At 34.7% G+C, this 21,189-nt stretch overlaps 1 protein-coding gene across 1 annotated transcript in view; it reads left to right on the top strand.

The window, feature by feature from the left end:
• DNAH12 (dynein axonemal heavy chain 12) overlaps positions 1-21,189 on the top strand; it is a 61,446-nt gene that overhangs the window by 39,543 nt on the left and 714 nt on the right. The window contains exons 47-74 of the mRNA XM_071756446.1: positions 370-503; positions 828-990; positions 1,418-1,498; positions 2,260-2,436; positions 3,199-3,330; positions 3,722-3,811; positions 5,250-5,390; positions 5,515-5,756; positions 6,064-6,211; positions 6,931-7,076; positions 7,452-7,666; positions 8,356-8,548; positions 9,259-9,451; positions 10,367-10,539; positions 11,036-11,176; positions 11,851-12,009; positions 12,985-13,129; positions 13,818-13,968; positions 14,271-14,524; positions 15,070-15,210; positions 16,042-16,179; positions 16,976-17,209; positions 17,463-17,648; positions 18,140-18,243; positions 18,892-19,096; positions 19,291-19,428; positions 19,893-19,984; positions 20,228-20,295. Of these exons, the coding sequence (XP_071612547.1) occupies positions 370-503; positions 828-990; positions 1,418-1,498; positions 2,260-2,436; positions 3,199-3,330; positions 3,722-3,811; positions 5,250-5,390; positions 5,515-5,756; positions 6,064-6,211; positions 6,931-7,076; positions 7,452-7,666; positions 8,356-8,548; positions 9,259-9,451; positions 10,367-10,539; positions 11,036-11,176; positions 11,851-12,009; positions 12,985-13,129; positions 13,818-13,968; positions 14,271-14,524; positions 15,070-15,210; positions 16,042-16,179; positions 16,976-17,209; positions 17,463-17,648; positions 18,140-18,243; positions 18,892-19,096; positions 19,291-19,428; positions 19,893-19,984; positions 20,228-20,295 (4,384 nt within the window). The remainder of the gene's footprint in view (positions 1-369; positions 504-827; positions 991-1,417; positions 1,499-2,259; positions 2,437-3,198; positions 3,331-3,721; positions 3,812-5,249; positions 5,391-5,514; positions 5,757-6,063; positions 6,212-6,930; positions 7,077-7,451; positions 7,667-8,355; positions 8,549-9,258; positions 9,452-10,366; positions 10,540-11,035; positions 11,177-11,850; positions 12,010-12,984; positions 13,130-13,817; positions 13,969-14,270; positions 14,525-15,069; positions 15,211-16,041; positions 16,180-16,975; positions 17,210-17,462; positions 17,649-18,139; positions 18,244-18,891; positions 19,097-19,290; positions 19,429-19,892; positions 19,985-20,227; positions 20,296-21,189) is intronic.

The raw sequence follows: 21,189 nt of genomic DNA, 5'->3' as shown, positions 1-21,189 counted from the left end.
AAACTTGGAAAATAACTGGAGTTTGCAATCTGTAATGTAAACAGTGTTACTCAATAAAGTACAGTTAGATTTGTATCTTGGTTTGGTGCTGGCATCATTAGTTTTCCCACTGAAGAGTGACACAGACACAGAAATGTTTGGATAGAATGGCAATATGTAGCTTTTAACTTGAAGATGAGCCAAGAGTTGCCAGAAAAGATTGCATGGGTAGTGGCCTTGCTGCCTGATCTAACCCTTAAATCATTTCATTATTCCCGAGACCTAACTGGGACTTGGGTGTCTCAGTCTGCTGCTTTGTATGGTAAAAATTGTATGAAGACTTCTAACATCTGGATTTTCAAAGTGCTTTGCTCCTCACTTCTCCCTCAGCCATGGCCTGAAGATGCCCTTGAGCGTGTGGCTAATAAGTTCTTAGAAACACTCGAGCTCACAGACAGTGAGCGTCAGGAAGTTGTACCCATCTGTAAATACTTCCATACTTCAGCTTTGTCACTCTCTGCAAGGTCAGTCTGTTTCTTTTGAAAACAACTCATGAATTTATAGAAATGTTAAAAGGGAAAAGATTGTGCTGTTGAAAGTAGTAAATGGAGTAAGAGAGAACTCAAAACTTGATTTTTTTTTCTTAAAGGAAATAAAATATTAGGTGATTTAAATTTCATTACCACTGATTTCAGTCTTAATAGTTAATGTATGTGATCTGCCTGCATAAAATATCATATATTGTTGAAATTGTTTACTCCTATCATTTGTCAAACAATTACATAATTTTGCTAACGATAGCTCAGCTAAAAAAGGAAAGCAATATAAAGGTACTCTTTGTTTAATAGGTTCCTGGAAAGCCTGGGTCGCCATAATTATGTTACTCCCACTTCTTATCTTGAGCTTATTGCTGCATTTCGGAAACTTCTTACTCAGAAACGAGACGCTGTAATGAAAGCCAAGAAGAAGTATGTGAATGGACTGGATAAATTAGCTTTTGCTGAATCACAAGTGAGTTAAGACAAAAACGGATTTGAGAATAGCAACAGTTTTCCAAAAGCAGATCTTTTCCTGGATAAGCCAGTCAAACATTAATTCGGATTTTATTTAACTCAATCATCAATATGATGATTCCTGTTCTACAAGAACTACAAGAAACGTTTTGCCTTTCTTGCCTAAAGTCATAGCAGTTGTGCTAGACCTCTGAGCCATGTATTGCTAAGGAGTATATGAACAAAGCTTCCCTTTCCTAGGTAAAAAGTATGAAGTTCTTCAAATTAGACCATATGAGAAAAAAAGAAGTCTCTGGAATGTTTTGATGTGAAACTGAACGTTATTTCCTTTTGTCAATAAATTGGGTAGATCAAGGTCTTAGAGGAACTGTTGAAAGTTATACTTGGTGCTTCTGAATCCTATCTGATTCTTTGCATATGTATAGGTTGGTGAGATGAAACAGGAACTGGTTCAGCTGCAGCCCAAGCTGGAACAGGCTAAACTGGATAACGAAAGCATGATGAAGGTACAGTTATACAAATACAGCTTCACAGGTTTTAATGCAAGCATGAGTGTACTTGGGAGCCATAATTTTACCTCTGTAATACTTAGCTTGGATGAGCAATCTCAATCATACAGTGTACTTTTACTTCAGATTTAGAGATTTAGGAATCAATCTCTTGGGTGAGTGTTGTTGAAGAATCTGACTTGGGAAAATACTGATCTGATCTGTTACTGTTGAATCACAAAAAAAGATAGAATTGTTTTTATGCACTTGCTTATGCAAGTGGTCAAACAGATACAGTGGTATCTCTTCTAACTACTGCTAACAAACCTTTAAGAAAACGAGACATCACTTCTGTAAAACTGAAAAGGGAATACTTGGATGAAGGCTTGACTCATCACTGAAAAGAAAATATATTTCAATAGTCGACATAGTAGATTGTGAAGATAAGAAAGCTCACTATAAAAGCTAGTAATTTTTAGATATAGTCTGATTGAACAAATATGAAGTTTCCTGTCTCCTGAGCTTCAAACATATTTTAAATAGCTTTTATTGACACTAATCTTTCAGTTTACTTGCTGTAAAAGCTCCAATATGATGCTGTGTTTTGCAGAAAAACAAATAATTCCCTTAACATAAATTGAAAATATTTGAAAATGATGAAGTAGTTCAGTTTTATCTTCATATTTTACAGTATTCCATAAGTACTTTTCTAATTAATTTCAGTTTGTTTGATCATTCACTGCTCAATAGGATGCTCACACATTTTTGGTTTTCCATAGACTATAGAAGTAGAATCTGCTGAAGTAGAACAAATACGAAAAACTGTAAAATCAGATGAAGAAGTTGCTACAGGAAAAGCTGAAGAAGCTCAGGCATTGAAAAATGAATGTGAGAGTGACCTGGCAGAGGCAATCCCAGCCCTGGAGGCTGCAATTGAGGCTCTTAACACTTTAAAGGCAAGCTGCATTTCAAAGACATGTTCAGCATGGTCCAACTCTTCCCTTTATTTGGAAAGAATGCACTAAGATGAAAAGAAATTGAAGTGTTAAATTTCCTTGGCTTTTGCAAATGAGAGGACCTGTACATTCAATATCCAGTAGATTTCCTCTTGATATATTTAGAGTACAAAGAGAGGGTTTGTGAATTAAAAAAAAAAACCTGCTTATTTGCAGGAAAGCACTTGTGGAAAAAGTTAACTAAAATTTGAAGTTACCAGCAATGCTATCAGTTGAACTTCCTCTCACAAGTAAGTTATTGTTGACTGCCATTTTCCATTTGGTAATGGCTAATAATTTCATGGATCCTTGGTTTAAAGGTTTTTTTCTTGACTTTACACATGACCTAAAAACAGTGTTGTTGAGAAAATCCTTCAGAAATTAATATAGTGGGAGTTATGAAGTGTGAGAGATGTCTTAGATGACACAAAAGTGTATAAAAAATATCCTGAGCTGGACTTTTAAAGACATGATTTTAATTAATCATGAATTTACAATTACTAGCATTTATTTAACTCTTATTTCCCTTGCATGGGATACGTTGATGGATATTGTTCACTGTCTTACTAACACTGTATCATCCCTTCTAAAAGTTCTCTCTCTGTTCATTCTGTTCATTGGTAAAGGTTGTTATAATTCTTCTTTTTTCTGTTGTTTCATTTATCTTAGTGGTGAGGGAAGCTTAACACTTGACAATTTTTTGAAATGTGATTTTTCTTTTAGCCTTCTGATATATCAATTGTCAAGTCAATGAAAAATCCTCCATCAGGTGTCAAACTTGTCATGGCTGCTGTCTGTGTCATGAAAGACATAAAACCTGAAAGAATTCCAAATCCTGCAGGGACTGGAGGCAAGGTAAAATGAGAGATAATAGTTTCAAAGAAGAGTTTAGTTCATATTCTTCTTAACACAGAGCATTTGTTCAATAAACAGGATCACCCAAGAACCAATAAAGTAAAGTAGGTAAGTACTTACAGCCTTCATCCATTATTTTACTGAAAACTTACGGAATTCAAAATTTTCTAAGTTTTGTGATATGCAGAGAGAACAATGTTCCACTTTTTGCTTCAAATATTGCTTGGAGAAAATGTTTGATCTGATAGACTTTCTCCATTATTGACATCTCAAGGAGATACGAGGTCATCATAATTAAGTATAGATGAGTTTTAATAGATTTTGTGTGTGTGTATGTGTGTGTTTTAAAGCTTGAAAAGATATTTCTTTTTTTTTTTTTTTTTTTTTGTAGATTTTGGATTACTGGACTCCGAGCAAGAAACTGCTTGGTGATATAAATTTCTTAAAGGATTTGAAAGAGTATGACAAGGACAATATTCCAGTAAGGCTTCTATCTAATTTTTTCAGTAATTTTTACAATGTAGACGCTGTCTTGGAGGGAAAAAAATAAAATTAGGAAATCCTATGTCGGGGTTGCATTTGTCAAGTTAGTCAATTTATGTTACAAACAAGGAACTTAAGAAAATGTTAGAGTATGAGTTTGGTCATGGCAAGGGAGTCACAATTCTACAGGATGAGCCTTTTAAGTAGCATTTCAGAAGGTTTTAGGATTCCCTTTCATAGTTTCTAAGGCTTCCTATACAACCTGTATTCTGCTTGAATGAAACGTCCTTCTTAGCACAATTGTTTCTGACTTGGCAATTTAAGGGTAGTGTCTCATCAAAAGGTAAAAATAACACATACAGACTGTGTCAGAGTGAAGTAGTCTGTCTTGTCCATTATGCTGTGTCCAAAAATGGTCATAAGCTTTGGAAGGAGAAGGAATCATATATACAGTAATTTGTCCAAATCTTCCAGCCTCTGACACCTTAAATGAAGGACTTCCAAAGCTAAATGTAGTTTCTTTGTGTTCAGTACCTTTCAGTGGTTCTCTCTCCTGTAATTTCTGTAGTGCTCTGAAGCCCATGTAAACTTTCTGTATGTACAAGATCTTTCAATAAACCATTCCAGAGATTTCCTTTAAGTGGTATAAAGAGCTATCATTGTTTCTTGTGAACCCAAGTCCTTTAACTTCATTTCATGTATTCAGTTTTGGGTTCTAGTTGCATTTTATTTGTGGTACCAGTGAACATTTTATCCTTGTCTAACCTTTCTATGCCTTTTTGTGTGCTACTTTTTCTAAATCAATCACTTGGCATTTTAAACTTTGTTCTCTTTTTAAACATCTGCCCACATTGGTGGTCTTCAAAATGGGTAATATTTTGTTATATATACAATAAGTGCAGAAATACACTAGCTGTATAACTTGAAATTAAGTTTTTACTTTTTCCTCCAAAGATCTTGCTATCCAAGAGTGTTCTTGCCATTTTTCCAAAGTGGTGGAACTTAACTGTGCTTTACCCTTTATGAACCTGCTTCCCAACAGTAGGCAAAAGCAATGTAATTAATTTTGTCTTACATTAGCAGAAATAAATTTTTATAATGTGACAAGCTGTGTCTTGAAAAGGTGGCTAATAATGAATTTAGCATGCTCAAGGAATGGTGTGGCTCCTATGTGACTGTAATCCTTTTAGCACTTAGGTAGCTGACACACAGAAGAAATACCATATGCATGACTATTAAAGGAAAGGATGGTATTAGAATGAAAGTAGCCCACAAAATGTGAAAGTCCAAAGAAACAAATGAGCAGTGGTTTCTACCACAATTAACACAGACTGGTTCTTTCCTAAGTTATTGTGTAGAGAAACAACCACCAGTCAGTGTTATTTTAAAGTGTAGGCCAGAGTCATTTGGTGAGCTATAATGCTTTTGTTATCCAGGCAGCTATCATGCAGAAGATTCGGACTGAGTACTTGACCAATCCTGAGTTTGATCCACAAAAGGTGGCTAAAGCTTCCTCTGCAGCAGAAGGTTTATGCAAGTGGATTTCAGCAATGGAGGTCTATGACAGGGTTGCAAAGGTGAGTTTGTGATTCCAGTACCTCAGAGCTTGGTTCCTATTTATGTTTACCCTAAGCAATGTATCAAATAATAAAGTTTAAAAAATGTGCTTTAAGCACTTGTGTATTGGTTGTAATTGAACAGGTAGTTGCACCCAAGAAAGATCGTTTGAATGAAGCACAGGAGTCCTTAGCAGAGACCCTGGCACTTCTGAATGAGAAGAGAGAAGAACTTGCAGCAGTTGAAAATCGTTTGGCTGATTTGGAACGAACCTTCACTGAGAAAACTGAAGAAAAAGCTCAGTTAGAAATCCAGGTTGATCTGTGTGCCAAAAAACTAGAACGAGCAGAGAAGTTGATTGGAGGCCTTGGTGGAGAGAAATCAAGGTGAGGTTAAATGTCAGATGTAACAGCCATGGTAGAAACAGAATTTGAACTTTGCTTCTCCACATGGAGGCTGTTTTGCTGAAGAGTGCCTGGGCCCTTGAAAGATACCTACTTGTGGTACAAAAATATGGACAGCAACGTTAGGAGAATTGTGAAGATTTGAGAATGAGAATAAAATATGTAATGTTGTGTCATTATTTTCCACCTTGTGTGAAGGTTAACAACTAAAAAGTGGATTTTCATTATCAATATCATTAATGTGGAGGTTTCAGCAGCACTTTTTTTCTGCATCTTCTGTTTGTCCCAGGTGGAATAATGCTGCAAATGATCTTCAGGACGTATATGATAATTTGACAGGAGATGTTTTGATATCAGCTGGTGTGATAGCATATCTGGGGGCTTTTACTGCTGGATATCGACAAGAATGTACCAAAGATTGGAGCAGACTGTGCAAGGTTAGGAGGTTATGTTGCATTTAAATTAAGGTTTCAGTGTTTTTTCAGACTACTGCAAAAGGCTTAAAAAATCCCTTGTGATTTATATAATACTAGTTTGTTAAAACTCATTAAGGTCAATGGGACAAATTTAGCTGATCCAGTATTCTGTAAATTTGAATTTCATTAGCATATCAGAAATGAGAGCATATAGCTGATTTTATAAGGCTTCATTATTGCTTAAATAAAACCTCAGTATTTTCTCTATTTTGCCTTTAAATGAAAGACATAACTTTTAAATGCAGTTATGTACAGTGTGAAAAAATTTTCTATTACAACTTACTCTGGCACATGTTTACAGGTTAATTAATTGTTTGGTTACTAAAGGGACACTTCAAACATACTTATGCTAATGCCATAATTCGTAAATCAAGTGATTTGAGGTTACTGCTTGTGACTGTGACATTATTGAGTAACAAATAGGCACTGGATTCCTGTATTGAGTTAACAGAAGGTATCATCATTAGATGATAAGATGATTTCCATTTGTGTGTCAGTTTCTTAAGGTAATGTATTTTCATAACTTTACATAACCAGCCAACCTTGGCCAAATTCAACAAAATTTGGAGAGAGTAAATGGTCAGTGGGAAAATACAGTTAGCTACTGGAACTACGAAATTATTTTTTCCAGGATTTCTAATTATTATTTTTCTATTAATTTTTTTTTTTCTTTTTACCAGGAGAAAAATATCCCTTGTTCTGAGAATTTCTCTTTGAGTATCACTCTTGGTGACCCAATAAAAATAAGAGCCTGGAATATTGCTGGTTTACCAACTGATGCATTTTCTATAGACAATGGGGTCATTGTTGACAATGCAAGACGTTGGTAGGTGACAAAAAGGTTTAATTTTTAAATCCAAATAGGTTTTCACTTTTTTAAAACAAACAAAAAAGAATTGTCATTCTTTTAATGTATAACAATAGAATTTGGGCTGTGTAAATTGCAAGGTTCAAATACCACACTCCAGAGTATTACAGTTAAAACACTCAAACGATGTTTTTATTTTATCTATATTTACTGGGTCTGAAACAAATCTGTATGAAGAATTCTTTTAGACCTTTAAAAGCTTTTTTTTTTTTTTTCAACTGAAATTTCATCTCAAGCATGATATCTATTACATGGCAGAAGTATTTTAAGATAGTTTAAAATTTTGAAAAAACTCATACAAGTTCTGACAGAATTGTACTGCATGTGTTCTAGGCCACTAATGATTGATCCTCAAGGTCAAGCGAATAAATGGATCAAGAATTTTGAGAAGGAAAACCGCCTGAATGTTATCAAGATGAGTGATGCAGATTATATGAGAACCGTGGAGAACTGCATTCAGTTTGGATCACCACTTCTGCTAGAAAATGTGGGAGAAGAACTAGACCCATCACTGGAACCTCTGCTACTTAAACAGACCTTTAAGCAAGGTACAGTAAAATTAATTTTGAACCATAAAGTAGATTACATTATGTTCATTTACAGTTCATGGTAGTGTGTCATGTTTTTCTTAAGTCTCTCTGCTTTACTGCTACCTGTGTTAAGAGGATGATAATCTCACAACATCCTGAAGTTTTATTTTATTCCTGAATAAATATCATTTGTAAATCACGACAGTGGGTTTATGTGAAATCCTTCACTGTGTTTCTATAAGAGACAAGACATACGAAGTATCTTTACTGCTTTTCACATCCATACTAAAAAAAAAAAAGGAGAGAAAAGCTTAAATGCTTTCTTTGCTTTTTTTTTTTTTTTTTTTTGGGTTTCCTGTTTCAGACAGGTAATGCAAGGAAAGAGTAGTCTATAAGCATATTATATTTCAGAATAACTTTTATAGCTTTTTTTTACCATCTCCAGTATTTTATATACACATTGGGTTGACAATTGTAATTGGATTGATCTGCTAAGAGTAAAATGTGGCCTCAGTGAAGTCTATGAGAAACGTAAAGTGTATCAGGTTTATTTATAGTTTTCAGGAAAATTGCGATAGACAAGAAATTGGCTTTTATTTAATGACAAAAGTTGTCTCTTTTTTTTTTTTTTTTTCACGCTTTAGACAATGGTTTCCTTAATGTTTCTTTTAGCTTTTCTTTTAACTTAATGTTTATTTTAACTTTAGGAGGCATGGAGTGTATCAGGCTTGGTGAATCTGTTATTGAGTATTCCAGTGATTTCAGATTTTTTATTACCACAAAACTGAGAAATCCTCATTATATGCCTGAACTTGCTACCAAAGTTTCTTTACTCAATTTTATGATAACACCAGAGGGACTTGAAGACCAGTTGCTAGGTATAGTTGTAGCAAAAGAAAGGTAAGTCTGTTTTTGTGGCAAATAGTGACTTAAATTCCAAGAAAATTAGAGATTTATTTATTGTAAAGCAAGATTAATGTTTCTAGTGTAAATGGTGCTCAGTAACAACTTTGAAAAAAGTAATGATAGTTTGCATATCTAAAAAAGTTTGTTAGGAAAACAGATTGTCATGTTTATATTGTGGAGTAAACAGATTGTTGTGTTTACTGTTTGCAGTGTGACTGAGCTTCTAGACAAGGATGCAGAATTATGAAGATTTACTTCTAATTTCATGTGAAATAAATGCACAGTACCTCTGAAAGTAATTGTGGGTCTCATCTGTACCCTCACAGAGGTACCGAGAAGTCGTATCTGCATTTTACAGAAATGTCTGTGCAATTAGGCTAAAACCTGTTTGCTAAATTGTTTTCAACAGTAATTCTGCATATCAGTTTGTATTTCTTAGGCAGCAGAGACATAATAAAAATTATGATGTGCTGACTTTTGCAAAATACTAATGCTACAGTTTGGGCTATCATTTTCTAATTCTAAACTAAATTTACCCAGAGAATTCCATGCTTAGAATTATAAATATATGCTGAAGAGTAACAACCTATTTAAATTACAGAGAATATTCACAGATACTTACTATAGGAAGACAGTGTTCTTCCTTTGCAGTCAGTGGAAGATGAATATTGACTTTTTTTGTTGTATACTTTTTTCTTCATTAGACCAGAATTAGAAGAGGAAAGAAACGCCCTCATCCTGCAGTCTGCAGCCAATAAAAAGCAGCTGAAAGAAATCGAAAGGAACATTTTAGAAACCTTACATTCATCTGAAGTGAATATTCTTGAAGATGAGTCTGGTATCAAGGTCTTAGATTCTGCTAAAATTATGGCTAATGAGATCACTAAAAAACAGCAGGTAAGGAATGTGTATGTGTATTTTCCATAACTGTACATAGACATAAAATGTTAAAATTTGCATCTAGCAGGACTGTGAATTAGATGCAAAGCATAAGGAGGAAATTATATGCTTGTGAAATGTGAAAAAAAAGAAATGTTGATCCATTCTAGAATCTGATAGTTTCTGCAGTCTTAAATTTAAAATGCTTTGAAGAATGTGTACCTATTTATAAGGACTGAGTTAATTCTGAAGTTAAGGTAACATACTAAGTTAAGGGAAAAAAGTTTTGAAAAAATGTCCAGGAAGATTTTAGTAATCTGGATGACTGATACAGATACAGAAGCCCAGATTCTTGTGTTTGATGCATGAAATGCCAGCTAAAGTCAATGAGAACTAAGTAACATTGGTAAGAGGACAAAGGCAATTTTTTTTCCCACATACTGGTGTTTTCTGTAGGTTGATGCTGAACTTACTGCTACTTGTTAATGCCTAGCAAATGTAATCTCAATTTGGTCAAATTTTGAAAACCCTCTTTATATTCTAAGTACCATTTTGTATAAAGCTGATTTGCCATAGAGTAAGTAGAACTTAACTGTATATCCATTCTGAAATCCAGTCATATTTTCCAATATTGTCGAGAGAGTTTGATACTTTAGATGCTAAACAATGCTTTGAAACTCTTGTGTCTCCTTTGTTTTTACTATTGCATCCTGTAGTATAGGTAAAAAGAGCAGGCATTACTATAAGGGCAAGTGCTCATTTTTTAGCTAGTGTAGTCAATGCCTTCTGTGATGGAGCCTTTTGGAATGTAAGTCATCTTATTTTGGTGTTCATGAAGTACTTTATGGAACTATTTCAATAATGTTATTAAGTAGCAATGTTTTTGAACAGAACATTGAAAGCTTTTCTTTATCCACTACTACTGATGTTTAGATTGCAGAGAAAACTGAACTGAAAATAGCTGAATCTCGAGAAGTCTATCGTCCTATTGCAAAGCATTCATCAGTGCTGTTCTTCAGTATTGCAGACTTGGCAAACATTGATCCCATGTACCAGTACTCCCTTAGTTGGTTTGTAAACCTCTTCATCAATTCTATTCATGATAGGTAAATACAGTTTTTTCTGTTTTAAAATAAGGTGTTTTCTTGTCCTATGAACAGCTCTCGATTTTTAGAATGTTTCCCTCCTCTCTCTCCTTAAATGCAGGCTTTAGAAACAAAATGTGATTAGTTCATGAGGTATATATTCTTTTAGTTACTGTTTGAGCAAATGATGAATTGTAAGCATGTGCTTTGAAGGATGTGACTTAAGGGTGAAGTTTGATTCTGAAGTAGGCTGCATTATGAGCACTGAGTTCCACCACCTAACTGCAGCAAATAGTTTTCAGCTCACTATTTCACAAGGGACAGCTAAAAGAGCTGAAAAACACTGAGTGTGATTGAAATTATGGGGAAATCTCACGTCTTGGTGGCATCTCAAGTCTTAGTGGACTGTGTGGGTGTAATATAATTCCTCCACAACGCTAAATAAATTTTGATTTCTTAAATGATTTGCCTAAGTTATTCAATGTGAATTCTCAGTTTCTCACTTCTTTCTTTTTAGTAACAAATCCAAAATTTTGGAGAAGCGACTTCGATATCTAAATGACCACTTCACTTACAATTTGTATTGCAATGTGTGTCGTTCACTGTTTGAAAAAGACAAGCTGCTCTTCTCCTTTTTGCTATGCTGTAATCTTCTCATGTAAGCTCATTGTGAAGTCTCTTATTAATAGAAACTGTTTTCTTATGGAAAAAGATATTGATTAGCTAGCATGTTCTTGTATACCTTAATAATAATGTTTTTCAACTATGATCATGAATATTTTGGATTTTCTAATACTGACAATCTTGAAAAATGAAGGAGTGTGAAATTGTGTGTGTTACTACTGCTGGACACATTATCAAAATGATGCTCCTATGCTCATTTAAATCAATTACTTTGTCAGTGGTATATCTTTGACTCCCTTTAAAGGACCTTGGAGATGCTATGTAGCATCCTTATGTCAAGAACAATTGCTATGTTTTAAAAAAATGTTTTAGAAATGCAACTAAGTAATGTGCCATTCTAACAACTTTCTAGGCTTTTGGGTTTGTTATTCATTTTCTTGTCTTTTTCCATCCTTTTGAATACATCATGAAATCTCAGCTTCAGCCTTCTCTCTTTCACAGACTTTTTAGTTTCATCACCCTGTGTGAATTAGCCATGTTTACCATAAAGATTTAACTATCCAGAACACTGAGATCTGATCTCAGCTGTTATTCCAGTAGAAGTATTACTAAAGGGCAGTGTAGTGCAATTAATTTTAAACAACTATTTTATATTAAGAAAAATTGTACCTTAGTAACTGATGGTTTTGGGTTTTTTTCCTAACATAGGGCTAAAAATGAAATAGAACATCAAGAGTTTATGTTCTTATTAACTGGGGGTGTGGGTCTCCAGAATAAGTTCAAGAATCCAGATCCATCTTGGCTACCAGATAAGAGCTGGGATGAATTATGCCGTGCAAGTGAAATCCCAGCTTTAAATGAACTGAGGTATAGTACAATGTTGATGGGATTTAGCCCTCACTGTTTTTGACCAAAGCATTTGTAACATCCTCAAAGAAATGTATCCTGTGCAAGCCAGTGCCAGAATGACAACATGGTAAAACCAACCTCTTTTTTCATCATTAGGTTTGCTTCACCTATGTAAGTCAAAGATTTGGGTTGCTAATTATAATATAAATTTGCTGAACTATTTTACTAAATGTTTGAGGCATTCTTTAAAAAACTTTCTTTTGGAATCTCTCCGTGTTAGAGAAACTGTTTCAAGGGTGTCAGTGGAGAGAAAGGAAATGTATGTAGCAAATTCCACTGCAGTGCTGCAGGAAGGATTTTTGTGATAAAATCTCATGTCCTGAAATGAGGAGAATTTCACCCTGGATTTAAATAGAATTTAACCCTGAATGTTGGAGCTGACATGACTTGTACAAGTGCTGCTTGTAAATAGCTGAGAGAACCCAAGTATTTGGTGGATTTGGGTTTGACTGTGGGAACACTGCTGTGTTAGAAGAAATTCTTTGGGGCTTGTCTGGTTTTTTTCCTTTGGAGATTTAGTAACAATGTGGGTGATGATTCAGCCTTTAAGTAGTCTGAGAGTTGTGCTGTTGCAGAGGATATGCTCTGCATATTGCAAGGAATGTAATTTTACTCCTTAGTAGAATTTTCAGGTGATTTTTCTTTAGTTAAAGAGTGGAGTTTACCTGAAATATGAGAGGCAAAAAATTCACCCAGACCTGTGAAGTTCCAAGCAGTGCTTGCTGGAGGAATAGGCAAAACTCATGAACCTGGAACCTTTCAGATGGAGTCTTGTATGTCTGCAACAGCATGGGGAGGAAAGATTTTTCACTCTTCAGCATAGAGAAGCTGAACTGTAGAATTTTTTGCTGATGCAGATGTTGAGTGGCCTGTGTGGCAACACAGTGTATTTGGCTTCATGTATTTACAGTAATTGTTGTACTTTCTTTCTAGGAATCACATCTCTGAAAACATAGGTGAATGGCAAAAAATTTATGACAGCAAAGAGCCACAAAGCTTTCCATTACCAGAACCATTGAATAGTACATTAAATGAATTACAAAAGATTATAGTTCTACGATGCTTAAGACCAGACAAGGTAAAAATATCTTATATATTGAGTATATGCAGACATCGAAAGCATCAGCTGAGATCTTTTGTCTGATAGGATTTAATGCATCTTTCATAATATATGTGTTTTTCTAGCTTTCCTAGAGTGATCATGTTTAGTCCTGTATGCTGGTGCAGCCAATATATGTGAGAGCAGGCACTATTAGCCTGAACAAATACACAGTATCTAGCACCATGTGCTTTCATACAAAGGATTTCAAGGCAGAGACAGATCAACAGAGTTCATTTGAACTCCTAACACCTTCTGCCTTTGGTGCATGTAGCAAATTTTATTGTATGCTCTTTAAGAGCAATCATTGTTAGTGTTTGAAATACATGTAGCAATTGCTGGTTAGAATGAGTGGAAAATAATGACATTATTAATAAATAATGTACTGATTCTCCAAGTCAGATAAAGCATGAATTAGATTTAATGTAATTTAATCTTGTTTACATGTGCATGTTATTTTTATTTCTAAAAGCTTTTTTGTTCCTCTTGTAAGGAAAAAAATAAAAAAGGTATAGGCATTCTGCAATACTGACCTCAAATCAGTGCAAATCAGAGAGGTGTCTGTGGGCTCAGGAATTTAATTAATACATGGTATGTAAAAGATGCTGTCAAATATACAGTTATGTTTAATTTATATTAATGGCTTGCATTTCCTTTCCTTTACCAGATTGGTCCAGCTATGACAACATTTGTAGCTGATAAACTGGGGAAGAAATTTGTAGAGCCACCACCTTTTGATCTATCAAAAAGTTACTTAGATTCAAATTCTACAATCCCTTTAATATTTGTGCTGTCTCCTGGAGCAGATCCCATGTCTAGTAAGTATGCACAGAAAGAGAAGACAAAACAGTACAAATTTTCAGATTGAGTTTGCCCTTCACTATATAATGAGGATTATTTTGTGCAAGATGATTTGAGTGCATCATGTCACACTGGGAAAATTCTGTAGTCCCTAAAAATGGGAAAGGTGTTTTAAACTGAATAAATGTTACATTTGACATCAAAGCTATATAATATTGTTTTATGCATATTTTACCGAATAGCAGTAAACTTTGTAAAATATTTTTTCCTGACTTATTTTTAATGACAAAATGCTAGAATCTTATGCTTTCTCTTCAAGGCCTCCTGAAATTTGCAAATGACAAAGAGATGGTTGGAAATAAGTTTCAGTCCATCTCATTAGGACAAGGACAAGGACCTATAGCTACAAAAATGATTGAGGAAGGAATGGACGAAGGAGCCTGGATTTGTTTACAGAACTGTCACTTAGCTGTTTCCTGGATGCCGCTGCTGGAGAAAATATGTGAAGAGTTTAGTACTGAAAAATGTCATCCAAGCTTCAGACTTTGGCTTACTAGTTATCCCTCACCAAAGGTATATGCAGTGGCAAATACTCTGTATTTGGGGAAAGGAAAAGTTGATTGTAGTTCTAGCAAGTATTGATATACCTGTATGAGCTGATTTTACAAAATTTCTCAGAAATACAGTGAGGATGATGAAGGGATAATTGAATCAAGGAAGAACATTTAAAAAAAATTATTACAGACAGAGTAATACCAAGCTTCCTTTGTAATATTTTGATATTGGGGTGTGTAGTATTTTGTGTACGAGTGAATAGAACTGCATTTTGCTAGCACATGTAATTAAGAAGTTTTTATGTTGCCACTGATGTTTTGTTTCACAAATTCAAAAATTTAATTTTGCAGTTTATTGGTAAGGTGTTGAATACCTAGAAAACACAGCAAGGTCTTACTTTTTCAGTGTGTTGGAGAATATTTTTTAAAAGCTATAGATGTTTCAAATTTAATTTCTTGCAGATAATGTTTTATGTAACAAACACAGGGTAATAATATATTGTTACAACAATATAACATATGTTTCACTCTTCCTGAATGCAGTTTTACTATTCTTATTTCTAGTTTCCAGTAACCATTCTGCAGAATGGAGTGAAGATGACAAATGAGCCTCCTACTGGTCTTCGATTAAATCTACTTCAGTCATTTCTTTCTGATCCTATTTCTGATCCTGCATTCTTCTGTGGATGCCCTGAAAAGGAGCTGGTAATGTATCTATCTGTTGCCAGGTTTTTTTAATGTTCCTCCACAGTTACTCTAATTTCTGTCCAGTGAATATTATAAGCTAAAATTTTTACTATGACTGAGAGTTTAGGTTTTGCAGTGATAAAGATGATAAGTTGAAAATTACCCTGCCGGGTGATTTAACATGGCAATATTTAAAATGGTTTCTTAGGCTTTATTAAATTACAGAAATATTACACCCACATCTTGCACTATTTACATAAACCGTGGGCATTGGTTAGTAGGACATATGTATTGTTGAGATAGCAAGCAGTGAGATCTTTTCTTGCTACCAGGGACCTGTACTGTGGTGCCTGTGTCTTACTGACAAGTGATGAACCAATTAGCTAATCATTACCTATGTAAAAAGTGAAAATATAATGAAATCACTCACAGGTATGAGTATGGTAATCAGTAGGCATAGGTGTAAGTGGATGCATCTAAGTGCTTAGATTAAACAATACATCTGTATTTTATGTCTAATGAGCTTTACCAATAAATATGTGGTACTGTTTGAATTCTTGAGAAGTCAGCTTCCCTTTACATGGAAGAAGAGAAAAATATTGTGTAATGGTACTTGAGGAACAAGCTGAATGTGCTTGCCTATATGGCAGCTATGTGCATATTTGTTCCCAAGTGAAATAACCACAGCATACTTAGTAGTAGCATGTATTTGTACATGCTGCATGGAGAGTGGTAACCAAATGCTGTGTCTATATAAAGTTGCAGACCAGCATGAGCATGTAGGCTAGTTAATAATTCCTTTTTCTTGTTTTGTTTTGGTTTTTTGTTTTTTGTTTTGTTTCCTCAAAGGTATGGGAGAAACTGCTCTTTGGAGTTTGTTTTTTCCATGCTCTGGTTCAGGAGAGGAGAAAATTTGGGCCTCTTGGTTGGAATATACCCTATGGGTTTAATGAATCAGACTTGCGAATCAGTATCAGGCAGCTGCAGGTAAAATCTTTGATTGCTACTTTTCACCCTTATCTTGTGAAGCATAGGAATGAACTGATGGTCAAAAAGGAGCAATACACTTAAGTTATATCAAATGTTCGTGAATTCTTGTCTTTTCAGTTAATTTACAAAGGCAAGGAATATCAATAATTTTTTTAATTACAAATGACATAAAATTCTTAATTAGATTTAGATTCATACAGACATACAGAATTTAGTGAGTATGAATGAGTATAAGAGCTAAAATTGTCCTATATATACATGGTTAGTCAAATGGAGCCTAAGACTATTCTTCCCTAAAACAAAATGCTGAACATTGTACCCTTGAGTTGTCTGCAGGCCCTGTGTAGAGAAGTCAGAAGAGCTAAAACTGTGAATTACAGAAATGGAGGCTAACATATTGGGAAGGTTATCAAGAAATTAATGAAAAAGATCAGAGGGTTCTGAAGATGGGAGGAAAAATAGCGTCAAATGCATATTTCTTTGATACAGAAAAATATCCTTCTGAAAAGTTTAGAACAGAAAAACTATCTGCTTGTAAATAATTCAAGAATTACTTGAATTACTCGTGAACTTGGATATTCGTAAAAGGCTTTTACTAGTAACTTGTTATTTTAAACAGTAATTCTGCCTGAAAAAAAAAAAAAATCAGAATTTTATTTTTCCAACACAGAGTGAAAACTGAATAAACAGCAGTTTTGGAAGCCCCATAGCTTCTAACCGTTTAGTCTTTAAATCACACTGTTGTTCTGGAGGTAATTCATATCTCTCAAGTTACTCATGTCTTTTATTTCAGTTATTTATAAATGAGTATAGCAGTGTTCCTTTTGAAGCTATATCTTACCTAACTGGTGAGTGCAACTACGGAGGTCGAGTGACAGATGACTGGGACAGACGTTTGCTACTGACAATGCTGGATGACTTCTATAATGCTGACATAATTGAAAATCCTAATTACACTTTCTCTCCCAGTGGCAACTATTATGCTCCACCAAAAGGCACATATGAGGACTACATTGAGTTTATCAAGGTAAAAAGTAGAAACAAGTTTTTGAAGCATTGTAGTGATGATGCTCTAAGAAAGCAATATTTAAAGGCTTCTCTGTGTTAAAAAAGTAGTTGTTTAGCACATCAAACTGTGTGCTTGGCTTCTTGTCTAATATCCTTGTATGATCATTCCTGTGACCTAGAATATTTCTGAGAGGGAGAGGGAATCGGTATGATAGGAGAACCTAACATGTTGCTTTATCTCATGTAGATGGCTATTGTTTATTTTGTCCTAGAGTCTTCCTGTTAGTCAGCATCCAGAAGTGTTTGGTTTGCATGAAAATGTGGATATTTCAAAAGATCTTCAGCAAACTAAGATCCTTTTTGACTCTCTGCTTTTAACACAAGGAGGAGGCACCCAGGGAACTTCTGGAGGTGGTGACAGCACTCTCTATGAAATTGCAGATGATATTCTCAGCAAGGTATTGTATTATACCAATTACTCCAATTTATGTTGTTATAAAGAGGTAGTTATTTAACTAGAATTTTAGTGTCAAATTGATTTTAGTGTTGGAGGAAAAAACTCCCAGGAGGAATTTAGTGCAATACTAGTGAACTTGTGTGGCTGGAACAGGCCACAGCTACATTTCAGGTGAAAAAGTAAAACAGAGCAAGCACAGCTTGAAAGAAAACTGATTCATTCATGTTAAAAAGTTTAAAATTAGTAAAACTGACATACATTCATAACTTTCAATAGCATGAAAAAAACCTAGATGTTTTTTAAAAGATTTTTACTTTTAAAAAAACCCCGTATTTTTAATTTGGGTTAAACTACTAAATGCTGTATTGAAAAGGTATTAATCAGAAAGTCTAATGGTATCTATTGCTCTGCAATTTGTCTGCTCTGCTTACTTTTAATGTAATATTGATGCACAATATGTGGAATGGTTACCAAATATGTTGTCATTTATAGCTTCCAAACGATTTTGACATTGAAGCTTGCCTAAGTAAATATCCTGTGAGATATGAAGAAAGTATGAATACTGTGTTGGTGCAAGAAATGGAAAGATTTAACAAGTAAGAGTGTTATTTCATTAAATGCAATCAAAATAATTTCTTTTGCATAAATATTATTCCTTCAACTTGTACATTATAAATGTTACGTTGTGTGAATTATTATTTATCTGTTTGTTTGTTTAATTCCCTTCTAATCATGTGCTGTGATAGCTACAGTCCTAGCACAATTTCTTCTGTGGGAAACCAGAATATAGTGTACTTCTATTTTTTTCTTCACTCTTTTTTTTTGTCCTCCTTTTTGATTTGTCTCTGTCTCCCACTTAATTTTCTCCTCAACTTCTAATAATACTCTCTGGCCTTCAGTGTCAAGTTTTCTTTTGTTGCAGACCCCACTCATATCTTCCTTTGTAATCTAAGCTTTTTTTCTTCATTTGCTATTCAGTGTATACATTTGTAGTTCAAAATTTATTCTCTTACCGAACACTACAGAGTTGATCAGAGATAACTATTTTATTGATCTCTTCCTAGTCTTGAAAAAATCACATCAAATGTGACTAATGTTTGTGACAGATATAGCTAATTAGGTGGCTATATAGCAGCTGTACAGGTTCTGTAGATGGTTCTATAACCAGGTTTTGGTTTCTAATGCACTTATAGTGTTTTCCAAGTCATGCAAAATGTGTGAGATTTTTTTTTTTTTAATTCTAGTTTAATCCAAACTATTCGTAATACGCTAATTAACCTGAAGAAAGCAATTAAAGGACTGGTTGTTATGGATGCTGAACTGGAGGCTCTGAGTAGCAGTCTACTTATTGGAAAAGTTCCTGAGAATTGGGCAAAACGTTCATACCCAAGTCTAAAACCATTAGGGAGCTATATTCTAGATTTTCTAGAAAGGCTGAAATTTTTACAGGTAAGATACAAGAGGCAGTACTAACAATTATTTAATCATCTACTTCTTATAGTTGGTCCATGACATTAAAGGAGTATTTGGCAAGGAGCAATAGACTGTGCTTAGGTTTTCTGAGGACAATTGTGTAGAAATGGTCAAACAATAAAGGATTTGTCTCTTTCTGGTTAGTGAATGTATCATTTTGCTCTTTCCAGGATTGGTATGACTTAGGCAAGCCCACGGTTTTTTGGCTGTCAGGATTCTATTTTACTCAAGCTTTCTTAACTGGAGCAATGCAAAACTATGCTCGGAAGCACAAGATCCCTATTGACCTTCTGGGATATGAATTTGAGGTAGTGATATATGTTATAAATGCGTTTATAATTTGAGTCTTGATGATGTAGTGAGACATATTAAGCAAATCCTGATTGGAAAGTTCCATTTTGCAACTAAATCACTGCAATTTGAAGACATAAATTTAACTGGTAAGGCAGGCATGTTAAATAACATCCATAAAGGAAGTAAATTAAAAGTAGTTTTATCATTAGACCTGGACATCCACTCAGGAAAACAGCCTATAAAATAGATATTTATCTATGTGATTAAAGCCTTATTTTCTAACCTACAGTAAAGGTAGTTAACAAACCCACAAAAATCTGCTATATATATAGTTTTATATAAAGTTAGTACTGAAAGGAATGTATTACTATAGTATTCTCATTTGAGTTTGATATTCTAAGAATTGGCTGTTGGCATACTACCTCATAGAGCAATCATCTTTGGAAGTTTAATAACATGGACCTCTAATTTCCTGTAGGTTATTCCTCAGGATACTTCTGATACTGCACCTGAAGACGGTGTTTATATCCGTGGATTGTTTTTAGATGGAGCTCGCTGGGACAGGAACAAGTCAGTAACAGTGTTTCACTATGGTTCTGGAAAGTTTTCTTAGGTGCTCAGACAAGATTTAAGTATTTTAGGTGATACTTTTAGTATTACTGATATAAGACACCAAAAGAAATAGTCTTTCTTGCGTGGAAAATGGGGAAGTAAAAAACCCAGCAAATGAAAGCAACTGAAAAACACACTCTAAAGCCCTGTTTGGTTTAACAGTAAACTACAAACGATGGCTTTGTTCCTTTCTCTCACCAGGGGAATGTTAGCTGAGCAGTATCCCAAATTGCTCTTCGATACGATGCCAATCATTTGGATAAAGCCAAGTGAGTATAATTTCTCTGAAGTGTGAGCTCTTCAGCAAGAAATTGCAACAGGAGATTCCTTTTTTTAAAGAACGATGTTCACATCCTCCCCAGGGTACCCAAACATGCACAGAATTCACATGCATCTGACCTGTGACTTGAACATTTAAAATTCTGCTTGCTGCCTTAACTAACGTATCTGACCAATAGGCCTGTCCCTCTGCCCACAGATGTTTATAATTATGGATTAGATGAGAAGACTGGTTAAATGAATTTGTTATGAATATCTTTAGGTGCTCGATCTGGTTCTCAGCCAGAAACATAATTTGAGTGGGAAAGCACATGGTGCTTGGATTCCAGGCTCTACTCAAATTGAAGAGAAGTTCAAATTGACTTCTTAGAGACTCGGTGCTTTACCTCATATGATTTAGCAAGGTTTGCTCAGGTTATTTTTAGCTGCTATGTTAGTTGTCTGTCATACTAGTAAGAAATTTTCTGTAACTCTTGTTTCCTTTGCTCAGGAGCAGTAAAATGCTGTTCTTATTTATTTGCTTAAGCAGCACTTTCTATGGCTGTGTTGGAAGTTAGGTGTTATTAGCTGCTAGGCAGTCTTATGAAATTTTCACTTTTTCTGCCTGTGGTTTCTGTTGAAGTTGGATGAATATGCAGATGTGTGATTTCACACTTTGCACAGTTTTCGTGGAACCAGTCTAGGCGTACCAAGAGTTCCTGCAGAGTTGCTTGGATCTCAGGTGACTCATATTGCAGTGAGGTTCCATGGCTGCTGGGTCAGAATTCTTGAGGAGCTGTTAAAAGCTTGTGTACAAACTATGCTTTTACTGTGTAACTATTCAATTTTTAATGTGTCTTTGAATGATTATAAAGGTGGTAGAAGTGCAGAAAGATACAAAGTCC

This window comes from Heliangelus exortis, chromosome 12 (genome assembly GCF_036169615.1).
Source record: "Heliangelus exortis chromosome 12, bHelExo1.hap1, whole genome shotgun sequence".
NCBI classification, from domain to species: Eukaryota; Metazoa; Chordata; class Aves; order Apodiformes; family Trochilidae; genus Heliangelus; species Heliangelus exortis.
This window is presented reverse-complemented; position numbering and strand designations above follow the sequence as displayed.